At 35.7% G+C, this 15789-nt stretch overlaps 1 protein-coding gene across 1 annotated transcript in view; it reads left to right on the top strand.

Annotated features, from left to right (window-relative positions):
• COL24A1 (collagen type XXIV alpha 1 chain) overlaps positions 1–15789 on the top strand; it is a 320488-nt gene that overhangs the window by 236090 nt on the left and 68609 nt on the right. Inside the window, exons 41-45 of the mRNA XM_081088262.1 lie at positions 1727–1834; positions 4777–4830; positions 5431–5484; positions 6138–6194; positions 10775–10828. Coding sequence (XP_080944388.1) covers positions 1727–1834; positions 4777–4830; positions 5431–5484; positions 6138–6194; positions 10775–10828 — 327 coding nt within the window. The remainder of the gene's footprint in view (positions 1–1726; positions 1835–4776; positions 4831–5430; positions 5485–6137; positions 6195–10774; positions 10829–15789) is intronic.

A 15789-nucleotide genomic window follows, 5' to 3' on the forward strand; every position in this document is an offset into this window, starting at 1 on the left:
TCCTCTGATGTGCTCAGAGCCCCATAGAATGCTGTGGTTTTATTTTCATGATATATAAAGTAATAAAGATATAAATTTACCTTAAAAAAGGACATTTGTATAAATTCATACTTAATTTCTCCTAGGAGTACTAATTCCTCTTAATTATATGAAGGCAAATTTTCCACTTTGTAGTTTCTAGAAAGATATTTGCCTTTCCTTTTGCTTGCCAAAAATTCTTTAGTAGACCCATAAGCCAGAAAAGAGAGAAAAGGAAAATAATATACAATTTGGGCTATTTAGTAACAATGTCAGTAAAATGTTTTAGAAAAAGAAATATGATTAGAATTATTTCTAGGTTATTAATGTGTTTCTTTAATTGAAAAGGTTAATAATTGGTTTTATATTTTTATATATATTAACTAAGAAACACAAATGAAAAAATGCTTTATTTTCTCCCTTCATATTTTATTTAAAAAGTTACATATTTTTAAAATTTTAGTACATCATAATTAAAAGTTCATCTCTATGTGAGGTCAGTAATTTATTCAAGTATTGGTGAGACATGGAAATGATTTTTCCATTGTACTACATCAGCTCTATACTACATCACTATACTAAAATCCATAATGTCTAATAGCATTTCATTTTTTGCATGAACTTTTGGAAACAAGGGTTGCGTGATACTTCTAAACCTGAATACTTTTACTTTATTTAACTTCAAATCACATCATAGTCTAATTCCCAAATCCCAATTCTATCATTTCTGCTAATATACACCCAGTACACCTTTCTCATAATTTGGGAACAGTGTAAGGGTAATAAAAGGTTAAGAAAAATGAATAAAGTGAATTTTAGTTGCCATTCTTTCTCATGAATATTAAAGTCTCTTTTCAGCATACATAACTTTATGCCTAAAATCAACATTAAAAATGGGACAGTGCAGGCCCTTAGAATAACCTGCACCCTTGGGAAAGCCTGTAAATTATTACGAATGCTAAAAATGTTCTCACTGACTATGATCACAATTTAGTTTTTCTTTGTGTGTACTTGAATAGAACAGGGTGGTTCCCACGTTCAGAAAATGAATTATATCACTTAATGTTGTCTAAGAGCAGCTATGTTTTGGTGCTAGAGAATGAGCAGTCAGCCGAATGGAAAACAGAAGATGACTGGTTTTTAGAAGGATGTAAAATTATATGAAAATGTTACAGATTTTTAAAGGCAAACTCCAAACCAGTGAGTGCTGATCCTGAACACACTGTACAGAACTGCGCACTGAAGCCTTTTTGCATTAAACAGATCTTTGTGGCATTGAAGTTCTCTGTAGAAACAGGCTTCCCAATAGGGCCTATATTTTCTCATGATTATAATCAATATATGCATGCATACATACATTCATACAGATATGCATACATACATACATACACAAATTACAAAAAAAAAAAAAAAACTTGGTTATTTGTAACTCGGATCTCCTCTGCTTGTTTAGCCAAAATATTTTTATAAATTCTTTTTCCAAAATGACTTTTAATTATATTTTTAAGATAACTGATTTGGTGACAGTATGTTATGTTATTATCATCAGTGGTGGTCTGTAGTACTATTGAGTTAACGCAAAGTTACTATTCTTAGCATTTCGCTTACAGAATATTATCTGGAGTCGTCCAGGTATATGACATAGTTCATTATTCCCAGTATAAATTTGTTTTCCCTTCCTTTTTTCGCTTATTAATGACATCCATAGGGTGATAAAGGACAGATAGGGCCCACAGGAGAAATCGGCAGCAGAGGCGCCCCTGGACAGACGGGGGAAAGTGGTCCTAAGGGTGCCAGAGGAACCAGAGGTGCCGTGGTGAGTATCTGATTGGTTTCCAGACCTGAGTTCACTGTGGACGGAAAAGAAATATATCCATGTCCTTAAAGCTCCGTTCCTTGATTAATTTTACAGAAAAAGCAATAGTTCCATTGAAAATAATCTACCTCCTTGGGATGTGGAGAATTGTAAGCATTCCACAGTACTTACATGGCTTAGTGGTTTCTGGACACGAAAAAGGAAAGGGGAAAAAACTTAAAATGGAAATAAAATATGAAATGAAGTTTAAAAATATCAGATTATAACTCTTAACCCAAGTAGGAAAGTTTATATGCCTTGCACTTAAAATCAGGATTTAACATCTGTATAAAACTCCCCTGTCATGGCTGACGAATTACTTTGAAAATTAAGTTTACTCAAAAATGGGTTTTCTTTATATGCTTGGACTCCAGGTGTTTATCTAGAGATGATTTTTCTAACCACTGTGATAAATCTCCATAATGTCTAATAATATTTCATCTTTTGCAAGAACTTTACATGATGTTGGAAACAAAAATAGTGTGATACTTCTGAACCTGTAAAAGCAAATTTATGTTACTAATGTATTGGGGCCCGTTCCGAAAATCACAGCATTAGAGATGCAAACTACTTAAGAGATTGCCCAGTTTAGTCCTTTCCCTGTTTCATAAGCTTATTTACAACGTGAATGTGCGTTTCCTACTCTCCATGTAAATGTCACACAAATGCCAGACTTTTCTCCGAGGCCTGCGGGAGAGCATTGCATGATTCATCTGTTGGAGGACGGTTCGCCTCCTGCTCACTTTCAGTATTCCGTGCCTTACTGCCATCTAACTACTCCAGGTCTTCTTTGCTTCCTTTTGTTTGAATTAGTAATATTTTTCTCTCTTTGAATTATGCATTCAAAACCATTAAATAATGTGATGACTTTCAATAAACATAAGTTAACTTATCCAAAGAGTATTGCCTGTAATGTATTCTTCTACTTTGATTTTCTCTATAAAAAAATATTCACTTCTTAAATTTTGACACATTCCCAAACTACCTTCCCAAGAGGTTTCTCCAAATTTACATTTTTATCACCAATACTTCAGATGAATCCTTTTAATGTTTCATAATTTGATAAATAAAATAGTGTATTTTTTTTTCTATTTACATTTTCCCGGCTGCAGCTAGTAATTTGTGTCTTTTTCTCTTGAAGTTGCCTAGTCATATGCACTGTACATGTTTTTCTATTAGGTTGCAGTCTTTTTCCTGTTATTTGCAATAACTCCTTATGTATTTTATATGTTGTATTTTATTAAATGTGCTGCAAAATATGTTACAAATATATTCCCTTTCATTTATTTTTTAATATTAATTGTCACGTAGTCATATCTGTCAGTCTTTTTCTATATAGTTCTAGGTTTTATTTTATTTGTTAGAAATGCCTTCCCTCCATAAAGTGTATAACAATATTCTTCTATATCTTTCTTGTAATATTTTTATAGCTTTATTTTCACCCTTAATTCTTCAAAGCATACATTTTTACTATGATAGTAATTGTAAAGGACTGATTTTTTTTTTTTTGCTCAAATTAAGACAGTCAATTATCTCAACACCGTTTAATAAACAAGCAGTCAATTTCCCACTTTTCTGAAATGCTACCCTTACCATAAACTAACTCTCAAATATCCCTTGGTCTGCTTTTCTTCTCTCGCTTTTCTTCTCCCAATCATTAGTTTATTTGGGAGTCAATACCACATTATTTAAATTATTATATTATTGCAGTATCTTTTGAGACAAATGCTCCATAATTCATTTTTCTGAAAAGTTTGGCTCTTAACTATGATTTCCTCTTTCATGTAAACTTTAGAATCAGCTCAAGTTCCTTTAATATTTAATCTTTCAATAGAAAAATACCATATGTCTTTCCATTACTCATATCTTATTATATATCCTTCAATAAAGTTTTATTTTCTTTATCTCTGTTCTTATACCTTTCTTGTTAGGTTTATTGTTGGTTTCTTAAGGATTTTATTATATGTAATCCTTTTTCCATTACACCTTACTGGTGCTATGTAAGAAATCTACTTATTTTTATATTTTGACTTTACATTCACTTTAATCAATTTAGGTGATTCTCATGGGTTCTTTAGGTAATATTCATACCACTTCCTCTTATTTATTATCCTGTCTATTACATTGAACTTCTGGTTAATGTAATATTTGGCTAGTCACATACCCATTCTGTGCCTTAATTTACTCATCTCCTATTTATTTTGAGATTCAAATAGAAGAGTTGATGTGGAAACTTTTTGATATGATGTAAGCTAAGACATTTTTCAAATCATTGTTCTGTGGGTTTTTTTGTTTGTTTGTTTGTTTTTTGCTGTCTGACTCATCTTTTCAGGAGTTTAAAGGCATTTACTAAATAGCCTATAATGTGTGTGGTTTACTCATCTGTAAAATATTAATAATAATAGGAATCATGGAGTGATTATTACACACAAGTGTTTAACCATTTCTATTTTAACAACTTTGACCAGAGCTAAAACTATTCATCAAAGCATCTGAAACTACCAATGAGTACAGAGTCCCCCTGTTCCCATTGTGACAGTATCAAAAACTAGCAGCCTTCATTCTCTAATACTCAGTGAAGCACATCTACCAAAATTTGACAAATACAAACTGCATTTCCAAGAACGTGCTAGAAACCTGCAGGATTCTGACAATTGGAGGCATTTCTCTTCATATGATTAAGGATGTTTATACCTGATGTAAGCCAAAGAGACATTTTTTTTGTGGGACTTTTGTGGCTCATAAGAAAAATGAGGCAAAAGTTAGAGTGTGATTTTTTTTGTTTTCCCATTTCAGACTAAGTGGTAATTTGTACCATAAAAAATATCTGAATTTTAAATAATAGCAGTATAAGTTTAATGATTTAAACAATTATCTATTTTCTCTCTAATATTGTTTTTTAGGGACATTTAGGATTAATGGGACCTGATGGAGAACCAGGAATTCCAGGATATAGAGTAAGCAAATCTAATCCTATAATAAAAGGCTAATATGCAAATAGACCAAACAGTGGGAACACCTGTTGCTATGACATGCACTGACCACCAGGGGGCAGACACTCAATGCAGGAGCTGCCCTCTGGTGGTCAGTGTCCTCTTCACAGGGAGAGCGCTGCTCAACCTGAAGCCGGCTTAAAGCTGGCAAGTGCAGCGGAGATGCCAGGAGCCTCTCCTGCTAAGCTGGCAGGCAGACATCCCCTGAGGGGTTCTGAACTGTGAGAGGGTGCAGGCCAGGCTGAGAGACCCTCCTTCCCCCATCTCTCTTCCCCCACCCACCTCTCCCCCCACGCACGAGTGTCATGCACTGGGCCTCTAGTTGAAAATAAGAAAGTGTATATTTGCATGAAAACATTTATATAAAGATGTTATCCCAAGTATGCAAATTAAGGTGCAATATCCCTGATAGACCTTTTAAACATATTAGGGCTCATCCCCTTATAGAGTGAATCCTATTTTTCTTTCAAAATAGTGCAATATCTAATAGTGTGGCCCTGGTGGTTTTAGGTAGAGCATGCACAAATGTTATTGAGACTGTCTACTCGCTTGTCCTTTTGTTAGGGCCATCAAGGTCAACCAGGACTTTCTGGGTTGCCAGGACCTAAAGGAGAAAAGGTATGTGTGTGTGTATATTGACTTTTTAATCCTAAAGTCAAACATTGAATTCATGTGTTCTTTCTGAAAGAATGCATGGCAACTGTTTCAAAAAATAAAAGAAGCCCTTTTCAACTGGGGAAGTATTGCAAATTCTAGAAGAAAAACAAAGAAATAGCAATGGGTGAAAAATTTCAATAAATTGTTAAACTGTCTTCCATAGGTTGTTTCAAGATTGAGGTGAACTAATATATATTCAAGTATTTTGCAACCTATAAACTTTTATAAAAGTAAAATTAAGTTGTTATTGAAAGAGATTGGGGGACTGTAGATTAACTGACTAACCATAGTACATTTATAGTAAAATGTTTTATGAGTTAAGAATAACTACAACAGTACTCCACTTGATTTGTAACATCATTGGAAACCTGACACAGAAAAATCTTAAGCTGCTTTTTATGTAATTAACACAGATTGACACTTTCAAGGAAAACCTCATATGAATTACAACTATGAATAAAATATCATATGCTAGGTTTTGTAGGTAAAAATTTTCTATTTAAAAAAATAAAACCAGATTGTATATTTCATGACATATTAGAAAATAATAGGCTGTATAGTTTGCTAATCATTTTATTAACTTGTTGTTTTGTAATTCATTATCTTCATTTTAGGGTTATCCAGGAGAAGATAACACAGTCCTAGGACTACCTGGGCCTCGAGGTGAACCAGTAGGTCTTTTTCCGAAATTATTTTGATGTTCAAGATAAATGTAATTACTATAATAGATTCAAAACATCAATCACATCCTTTCAAAGATTTTTATTTTGTTACTTTTGTAACATGATTTTTATAGAACAACAGTATCTATAACGACATAATCTAAATATGAAAGCTATTTATATGCAGGTCAAGGTCCTTTGTACAATATGTAAGTTTAATATAGTGATTTTCTAAATATAACTTTCAGCATTAAATGCATGATAACACCTTTTATAGAGATTATTTTAAAATTACATACTGTAGGCATTTTAGGGGAGATATTTCTTTAGCCATCAAATTCAGATTTATTTCTGAAGTATTTTTAAAAATCTGATTTGTACCCTTTTTATAGTAGTTTACACACAGCAAATGATTTAAAGGCTCATTTAACCTGAGGGCCTGGAGGTGGGGGTGGAAGCAGGAGCTGGCTGGAAGAAGTTAACCCTGGGGGAAAAAGAAAGACTTACGTAATACTTTCAACAATAAAGATTAAAAAAAAAAAAGACTCATCTAACCAGTTTTTAGAATTAATACTTTTTAAAGATCACTTAACTTCAGTCTCCTAATTAAGCATTTTAAGGGCTGACCTGTAATAATGATTTTTCAAAAATAGCTATTGTACTCATGCACTGCTGGTAGAAAGTCAGACTGGTGCAGCCACTGTGGAAAACAGTATGGAGTTTCCTCAAAAAGTTAAAAATGGCACTCCCATTTGACCCAGTAATCCCACTTCTAAGGACTATATCCCAAGAAACCAGGAACACCAATCAGAAAGGATATATGCACCCCTATGTTCATAGCAGCACAATTTACAATAGCTAAGATGTGGAAACAGCCTAAGTGGATTAAAAGACTGTGATACAGCCCTGACTGGTTTGGCTCAGTGGCAAGAGTGTCGGCCTGCGGACTGAAGGGTCCCAGGTTCGATTACGGTCAAGGGCATGTACCTTGGTTGCAGGCACATCCACAGTAGGAGATGTGCAGGAGGCAGCTGATTGATGCTTCTCTCTCATAGATGTTTCTAACTCTCATCCCTCTCCCTTCCTCTCTGTAAAAAATCAATAAAATATATTTTTTTTTAAAAAAAGACTGTGATACATCTACGCAATGGAATACTGTGCTGTTATAAAAAAGAAGTAACTTTTACCATTTGCAACAGCATGGATGGAACTGGAGAGCATTATGCTAAGTGATATAAGCCAGTCAGAGAAAGATAAATATCACATGATCTCACTCATATGTGGGATATAATGATCAACATAAACTGATGAACAAAAATAGATCCAGTGAAAAGGTAGCACAGAACAAACCATCTAACCTCAGAGAGAAGGCAGGGAAGGGTGTGGGGTTAGAGATCAACCAAAGGACTTGTATGCATGCATATTAGCATAACCAATGGACATAGACACTGGGGCAGTGGGGACTTGCCCTTGGGGGTGGGAGTGGCGAGGGGGGGGGGATCAGGTCCAATCCAGGAAAAAGGAGACCTATGTAAGACTTTAAAAAAACATAAAAAAAAAACATTAAAAAAGTAGCTATTGTAGAACATTAAGTGAATAAATAAGAATGCTTAGTTGACAGAAATAAACATAATTGGTTAAATTTTCGAGTTTTCACATGATACCATCCTATATAATAAAAGAGAAACATGCAAATTAACCGTCCCTCTGCTACACTCAAGCCACGCCCACAAGCCAATCAGGAGCGAGTATGCAAAATAACCCAACTAAGATGGCGGCAGCCACAGAGCTGGAGCGAGCAGGAGGCTTGGTTGCCCCTGGCAATGGAGGAAGCCAAGCTTCCTTCCTGCCCTGGCCGGCCCTGGGCTCAGCTCAAGGCTACAAAGTTTCAATTATAGAAGATAAATAAACCCCAGGAAAAAAAAAAAAAGGAGAGGCTGGGAGCTTGGGTCACCATGGGGCATGGCCAGCCTGAGAACAGCCATCAGCCCTTCTTCCAGGCTGGCCAGGCACCCCAGCGGAACCCCCACCCTGATCCGGGACACCCTTCAGGGCAAACTAGCTAGCCCCCACCTGTGCACCAGGCTTCTATCCTATATAATAAAAGGGTTATATGAAAATTGACCCTAACTGCAGAACAACTGGAAATGACTGGTCACTATGACACATACTGACCACCAGGGGACAGACGCTCAATGCAGGAGCTGCCCCCTGGTGGTCAGTGTGCTTCCACAGAGGGAGCTCTGCTCAGCCACAAGCCAGGCTGATGGCTGCCAGCACAGCAGTGGTGGTGGGAGCCTCTCCCGCCTCCTCAGCAGCACTAAGGATGTCTGACTGCAGCTTAGGCCTGCTCCCCGCTGGCAAGTGGACATCCCCTGAGGGCTTCCGGGCTGCCAGAGGGATGTCTGACTGCCAGCTTAGGCCCAATCCCCCAGGGAGCAGGCCTAAGCCAGCAGGTGGACATCCCCCAAGGGGTCCCAGACTGCAAGAGGGTACAGGCCAGGCTGAGGGACCCCCTCCCCCCCAAGAGCGCAAAGTTTTGTGCACCGGGCCTCTAGTATAGGATAAAGGAATCCTCAGGCTCTAGCTGGTTTGGCTCAGTGAATGGAGCATGGGCCTGTGGACTGAAGGGTGCCAGGTTTTATTCTGGTCAAGAGCACATGCCTGGGTTTCAGGCTCCATCCCCAGTCGGGGGCATGCAGGAGGCAGCTGATCAATGATTCCCTCTCATCGTTGATGTTTCTATCTGACTCTCCCTCTCCCTTCCTCTCTGAAATCCATAAAAACATATTAAAAAAAAAAAAAGAATCCTCAAGCAGAAAGATAGTCACTCCAGATATTTTGAACTGGATTTTTAGTGGTCATTGGAAGTTATACATTGTTATAGAAATAGAAAGGAAAGATTCTAGAATTTTTCTGATTAAAGCAAGCCATTTCGTATGCCTAGAGCCAAACTTATCTTTAAGACTATATAAGCCCTAGCTGGTTTGGCTCAGTGGATAGAGCATGGGCCTGTGGACTGAAGGGTTCCAGGTTTGATTCTAGTCAAGGGCACATGCCTGGGTTGTGGGCCCGATCCTTAGTGTGGGGCATGCAGAAGGCAGCCAATCAATGATTCTCTCTCATCATTGATGTTTCCATCTCCTTCTCCCTTCCTCTCTGAAATCAATAAAAATATATTTTTTAAAAATTTTAAACAGAATATATAAGATTCTTTATTAAAAGAGAAGGCTCACCCTGACTAGTTTGTCTCAGTTAATAGAGCGTCGGCCTGTGGACTGAAAGGTCCCAGGTTCGATTCCAGTCAAGGGTATGTACCTTGGTTGCGGGCACATCCCCAGTGGCGCATGTGCAGGAGGCAGCAGATCGATGTTTCTCTCTCATCAATGTTTCTAACTCTCTATTCCTCTCCCTTCCTCTCTGTAAAAAATCAATAAAATATTTTGTTTAAAAAAAGAGAAGTCTTTAATCCTCTGAGAGGAAAAAATATGGAAATAATGCAGAAATTTAAAAGCAAATGGAAAAGTATGGGTAAATGTAGTATAGTAGTACTTCTTTTCCCCAGATTCAGCTTTACCAGGATCTAAGAATGTCACTGAAATTTAATAAATATATTAAAAGTCTAACATAACACTGGTGATTTTAACTAGTATACATGGGACAGATGGGAAACTTATACAAGATTCTAAATAATTAAAAAGCAGAACCAGCCCTAACTGGTTTGGCTCAGTGGATAGAGCATCGGCCTACAGACTGAGGGGTTCCGGGTTCGATTCCGGTCAAGGGCATGTGCCTTGGTTGCAGGCACATCCCCAGTGGGAGGTGTGCAGGAGGCAGCTGATCGATGTTTCTCTCTCATCGATGTTTCTAACTATCCCTCTCCTTTCCTCTCTGTGGAAAGTCAATGAAATATATTTTTTTTAAAAAAAGCAGAATCAAAGATCATGGGTTTTACATTATGTCTATTATCTTTATTTTCCATAAAGGAATAAGTTAAAGTTTATCAACTAATTGTTCAGAATAAATTTTATGGTTTTCCCAACTAATTTCAATCTGAGTTTCTTTTCAGAAAGTAGGTTCTAGTATGTGATAATTGATTTTTTCAAGTGCATTTTAGACTAGATCATTTGAACAGCTTATATCAAAAATTTTATATTAGAAATGTTTAGAAAAGTTAGAAGTGTGTGAGTTTATTAGATTAGTTTTTACATTAAGGATTAAAATTAATAAGTGTAGTGTTTTTTAGTTTAATTTGTGTCTTAAGATTTTTAAATTTCACAGGTTAGAGAATAAATAATATAATTAATGATTAAGAACTGTAAAGTATAGGAAGTGAAATTAAATGGCTGAGTGGTCCTGCTTAAATCTTTTTTAATTTATATTTATTTATACTTCATTTTTAAAATATTTTTTTCTAGCAGAATCATGAGAATCTCTTTAAAAAATGCAACGTTTATGATGTTCTTTGTGTCATTGAGATTCAATCCTTTGAACTTACTTAATGGAACTTAATAAATTTATTATGCATTTGGTTACAAATTTTTCTATCCAGCTGTGAAATTGATTATTTTTGCATGTGGTCTCTGTAGGGTCCAATGGGGGAACAAGGAGAGAGAGGAGAGCCTGGAGAAGAGGGATATAAGGTAATCATTGCAAATTTCACACCTTGCTTCTAAGTTGGAATAGGGTTCTCTGTTGTTCTGCTCAGTTGCAAATGCAAATAAGCATCATTGAAATAATTAGTAATGTCATGTTTTCTTGATCCTAGAAGAAGTCTAGCTGTTTGCGTTTTCTGTTCCTTCTTTCTCAAATCATCTCCTCCCATTGCTGCTTTCTTCTCATCTTTCAGATGTCAGCTGAAATGTTACTTCCTGAGAGGCCTTCTCTAACTGCCCTTTCTATCCATCACTTTATATTATATTACTTGTTTATCCTTCATGACATTTAATGCTATCGATAATATCTTATTTTACATATTTGTGGGGGGAGTTGTTTATTATCTATCTCCCACCACCAAAATTTAAGATCCATGAGTATAACACTGTCTTTTTCATTATTATATCCCCAATTTTTAGAACACAAAGTTCCTGGTATATAGTAGGAATTCAATAAAAAGTTGTCAGATAGATGGATGAAAGTCATAATGTTCTCAAGCCTTATCTCAATTCTTACCCTCATCCATTCTCAAAAGGACTTTATGTGACCAATTTAACCAGCCAAAATTAGACTAGAATTTATTCAGTGTCATTTTTTTATTAGCTCAGTTGTTCTGAAGGTGTTCTGTATTCTTGCTTTATATCTTTTCCCTTTCAGTTTATGTCAGTTGCTAAACAAAATCTGCTAACTCTCTTTTTATATTTCCTGTCTTATTTCTTTGCTCACAATGTTCTCTGCTTGTTAACAATATTATATAATCTTTACTTACATAAATCCTATCTATTTTTTTATAATCTAGTTCAAACTCCCTCTTCCCTTGACCCACTCTAATAGCAATCTTTCCCTCTTCTGTAATCCTAGAATATTTATTGTTTATAGAAGTCATTCAACACAAAAAATTTTACCATCTGCTGCAAATTTTTTTGCTTACTGCTTTTCACATGTAGGTATTTTAGCTTTCCAATTCTGAATATGACTTCTTTTTTTCTTGTATAATGCCTTGTTCTAAGCCCATAAATAATAGTACATCATATGTACATAAACATAATTCACTTTTAATAATGAATGATGGCCTATTCTATCCAACATACCCCTCTTTCATGTAAAATACTTGTGATCCTGTCTGTGTCAACATAAGAAACATTCAAACCTGTAGAAAATTTCTGAGTTTATTTGAGCCAAACTGAGGACAATTGCCATGAAGCAAAATCTCAACGGATTGAAAAGTTCCAGCGAATGGCAGTTTTGCACCTTATTTTAATCAAAAGAGGAAATATAAGTGGGTTACATGAAATCCATTGGTGATAGATTGTGGAGACAGGAGAAAGCAAGGGCAAGGACAGGAACCTCTGGGATTGGATAAAAAGTAAAATGATGGACACATTCTTCTTTCACATAGATGGGCACAGAATAGTTAGCAGTCGTCAACTCAATAACAGTGAGGGCATTTGTCATCTCAGTGGAGCGGAGCAGTGCCTGTGCTTTGAGGGGTCCAGTAAAAGGAGATTATTTTGACATTCCAAAGGTATTTTATTGTTGTTGCAAAATGACAACAGACAGGCTTTGTTAAGGTGAAATTTGACCTTTGTCAGGGAAGATTTCTAGCCTAGGACATGACTACTCACCATAAACTGCCTTTAGTTAAAGAGTTTTAATTTCAAACCATCCTTTGTGGTTACTTTCAGTCTCTGAGTTTGTAAGACTGCCATACAGGCCTCCTCTGAGCTTGTCGGGTTTGGTATGTGGCCCCTTTTCCTCCACATCTGAAAGGAAGACTTAGCCAGATTGAATGGATAGCTAGTATGTAAATAACTTTGATTAATGAACTGACTTTTCTCAAGCCTGAAATCTGAAAGAACAACTTTTACTTCCTCAAACTCTCTTTGAAGCAAATGTTGAACGAAGCTCTAAATGTTTGTGAAATTGTGGTGATGACTATCTTCTGTTTCCAATTTATATAACATCTGTATCTACAAGTGTTTCCTAACTCAATGAATCCACTGGGTTTACTTAAAATTAGCTTTTCTTTGGGTTGTGACACCAACCCACTGCTTTCCAGCATAATTTGAGAAGGTTAAACTTTCTTAGCTTTTGCTGTGACTTCTCACAACATTTTCAGGAAAATCAGGTTCTTGCAATATCTTTTTTTGGCCTCAACCAACTACAAACCATTAGGTAGTTAAGTCAGCATATTTACTGGCAAACGGTTAACTATTCTACTGGGAGAAGAAAAGAATCTCTTCGCTGGCTGGCAGAAGAGAAAACCCTGGCCCCATTCTTCTAGATAGTCACATACCCTTCAGAAATACTTCATCAGAGGAGGACTTTTCCCTCAGTTCACTTTGGAATCTGTTTCCCCTTTCTCATTCCAAAAATACTGCTGGTGAAGTGTTCAATTGGGGATGTTTCCTATACTGCTTTGAACCCCATCTTTCTTTCTGTGTTGTTCTGTGCTAGTCTGTCTGATTCTGTCCTTAGGCTTTAGAGATAATTTTACCGTTTGCTGATGGTTCTACTCTAAACATTTGTCTCATGCCAGACCACATTAATTTTATTGCTTAGAAATATCAAATTCATGAATATTCACACTTGTTTCCTGCCAGGTTTTCCCAAACACTGGTTTGATTCACTTAGGGGAATTATGCTTCATTTAGAGTTAGGTTATTCTGTTGTAGCCGCTGGTTATATTTTTTAACTGTTTGCTTTTCTTTTTTTCCTTTAGAGCAGTTTTATTATTTTATTTTTTATTACAATTATTAGGGTGACATTAGTTAATAAGATCATATAGGTTTTCAGTGTACAACTCTATTATACGTGATCTGTATATTGCATTGTGTGCCCACCATCCAAAGTCATATCATCTTCCATCACTATATATTTAGCCCCCTTTACCCCATACTAATTCCTCCCCCTCCCGTCCCCTCTGGTAATCACCATACTATTGTCTGTGTCTATGAGTTTCAGTTTTATATCCCATATATGAGTGAAATCATATGGTTCTGAGCTTTTTCTAACTGACTTATTTCACTTAGCATAATATTCTCAAGGTCCATCTCTGTTGTCATCATGGCAGTATTTCGTCTTTTCTAATGGCTGAGTAGTGTTCCAGAGTGTAAAAACCACATCTTTTTTTATCAAAAGGATACTTTGATGTCTTCATGTCTTGGCCACTGTGAATAATGCTGCGATGAACATAGGGGTGCATATCTCTTTGCAAGTAAATGTGTTTGAGGGATTGCTGGCTCATCTGGTAACTGTATTCTTAATTTTTTGAGGAGCTGTCATACTGTCTTCCATTGTGGTTATTCCAGTTTACATTCCCACCTGCAGTGACTGAGGGTTTCTTTTTCTCCACAACCTCTCCAACACTTGTTATTACCTGTCTTCTTGATAATAGCCATTGTAACAGGTATGAGGTGGTATCTCATTGTAGTTGTGAAGTTGAACATTTTTATAAATGTATCTATTGGCCGTTTGTATGTCTCTTGGGAGAGGTGTTTGTTCAGGTCCTCTGCCTATTTTTTAATTGAATTATTTGTTTGGTGTCAAGTTGTATGGGTTCTTTTTATAATTTGTATATTAACCCCTTGTCAGAACTGTTGTTTGCAAATATCACCTCATATTTGGTTGGTTGTCTTTTTGTTTTGTCAGCAGTTTCTTTTGCTTTGCAGAAGCTTTTTAGTTTGATATAGTCCCCTTTATTTATTTTTGCCTTTTCTTCCCTTGCCTTTGGGGTCAAATTCATAAAATCTCTCTATGAGTTTAGTACCTATGTTTTCTTCTATGTAATTTATTGTTTCAGATTTTATATTTAGGTCTTTCATCCATTTTGAATTAATTTTTGTACATGGGTGCAAACTGTTGTCTAGTTTCATTCTATTGTGTGTAGCTTTCTAATTTTCCCAGCACCATTTCTTGAAGAGGCTTTCTTTTCTCCATCATGTGTTTTTGGCTCCTTTGTCAAAAATTATTTGCCCATATACATGTGGTTTTATTTCTGGTGTATCAGTTCTGTTCTATGTGTCTGTTCTTCTGCCAGTACTATGCTGTTTTGATTATCATAGCTCTGTAGTATAATTTGAAGTCAGGTAGTATGATACCTCCAGCTTTGTTCTTTTTCTCAGGATTGCTTTGGCCATTTAGGGTCTTTTTTAGTTCCAAATAAATCTGATAATTTCTTGCTCTATTTCTTTAAAAAATGATATTGGTGATGAAAATTGCATTAAATTTGTATATTCCTTTGGGTAATATGGCCATTTTAACTACGTCGATTCTTCCAATCCATGAACATGGAATATCTTTCCATTTCATTCTATCTTTTATGTCTTTTTTAATATAATGCTTTGTAGTTTTCAGGACATAGGACTTTTACATTCTTTGTTAAATTTATTCCTATGAACTTTATTCTTTTAGTTTCATTGCAAAAGAAATTGTATGTGTTTTTTCCACTTGTTTTCTGAAATTTCATTGTTAATATATAGGAAAACAGTGGATTTTTGTACACTTATTTTTGTATCCTGCACCTTTACTGTATTTGTTTACTATTTCTAATATTTTTGGTGGTGTCTTTAGGGTTTTCCAAATACAAAATCTTGTCATCTGCAAAAAGTGACACTTTTATTTTTTTATTTCTAGTTCTGATGCCTTTTATTTCTTTTTCTTGCCTGATTGATCTAGCTAGGATTTCCAGAACTAGGTTTTAATAAGAGTGGTGAGAGCAGGCATCCTGATTTTAGAGGAAAAGCTTTCAGTTTTTCACCATTGAGTATGATATTGGCTGAGGGATTGTCATAGATGGCCTTTATTATATTGAGGTACTTTCCTTCTATACCCATTTTGTTTAGTGTTTTAATCATAAATGGATGTTGTATCTTATCAAATTTTTTGCATCATACAATTTTATGCTTTCTTTTGTTAATGTGGTATATTACATTAATGGATATGCATA

This window comes from Myotis nattereri (assembly GCF_964212035.1).
Source record: "Myotis nattereri genome assembly, chromosome: 3".
NCBI lineage: Eukaryota > Metazoa > Chordata > Mammalia > Chiroptera > Vespertilionidae > Myotis > Myotis nattereri.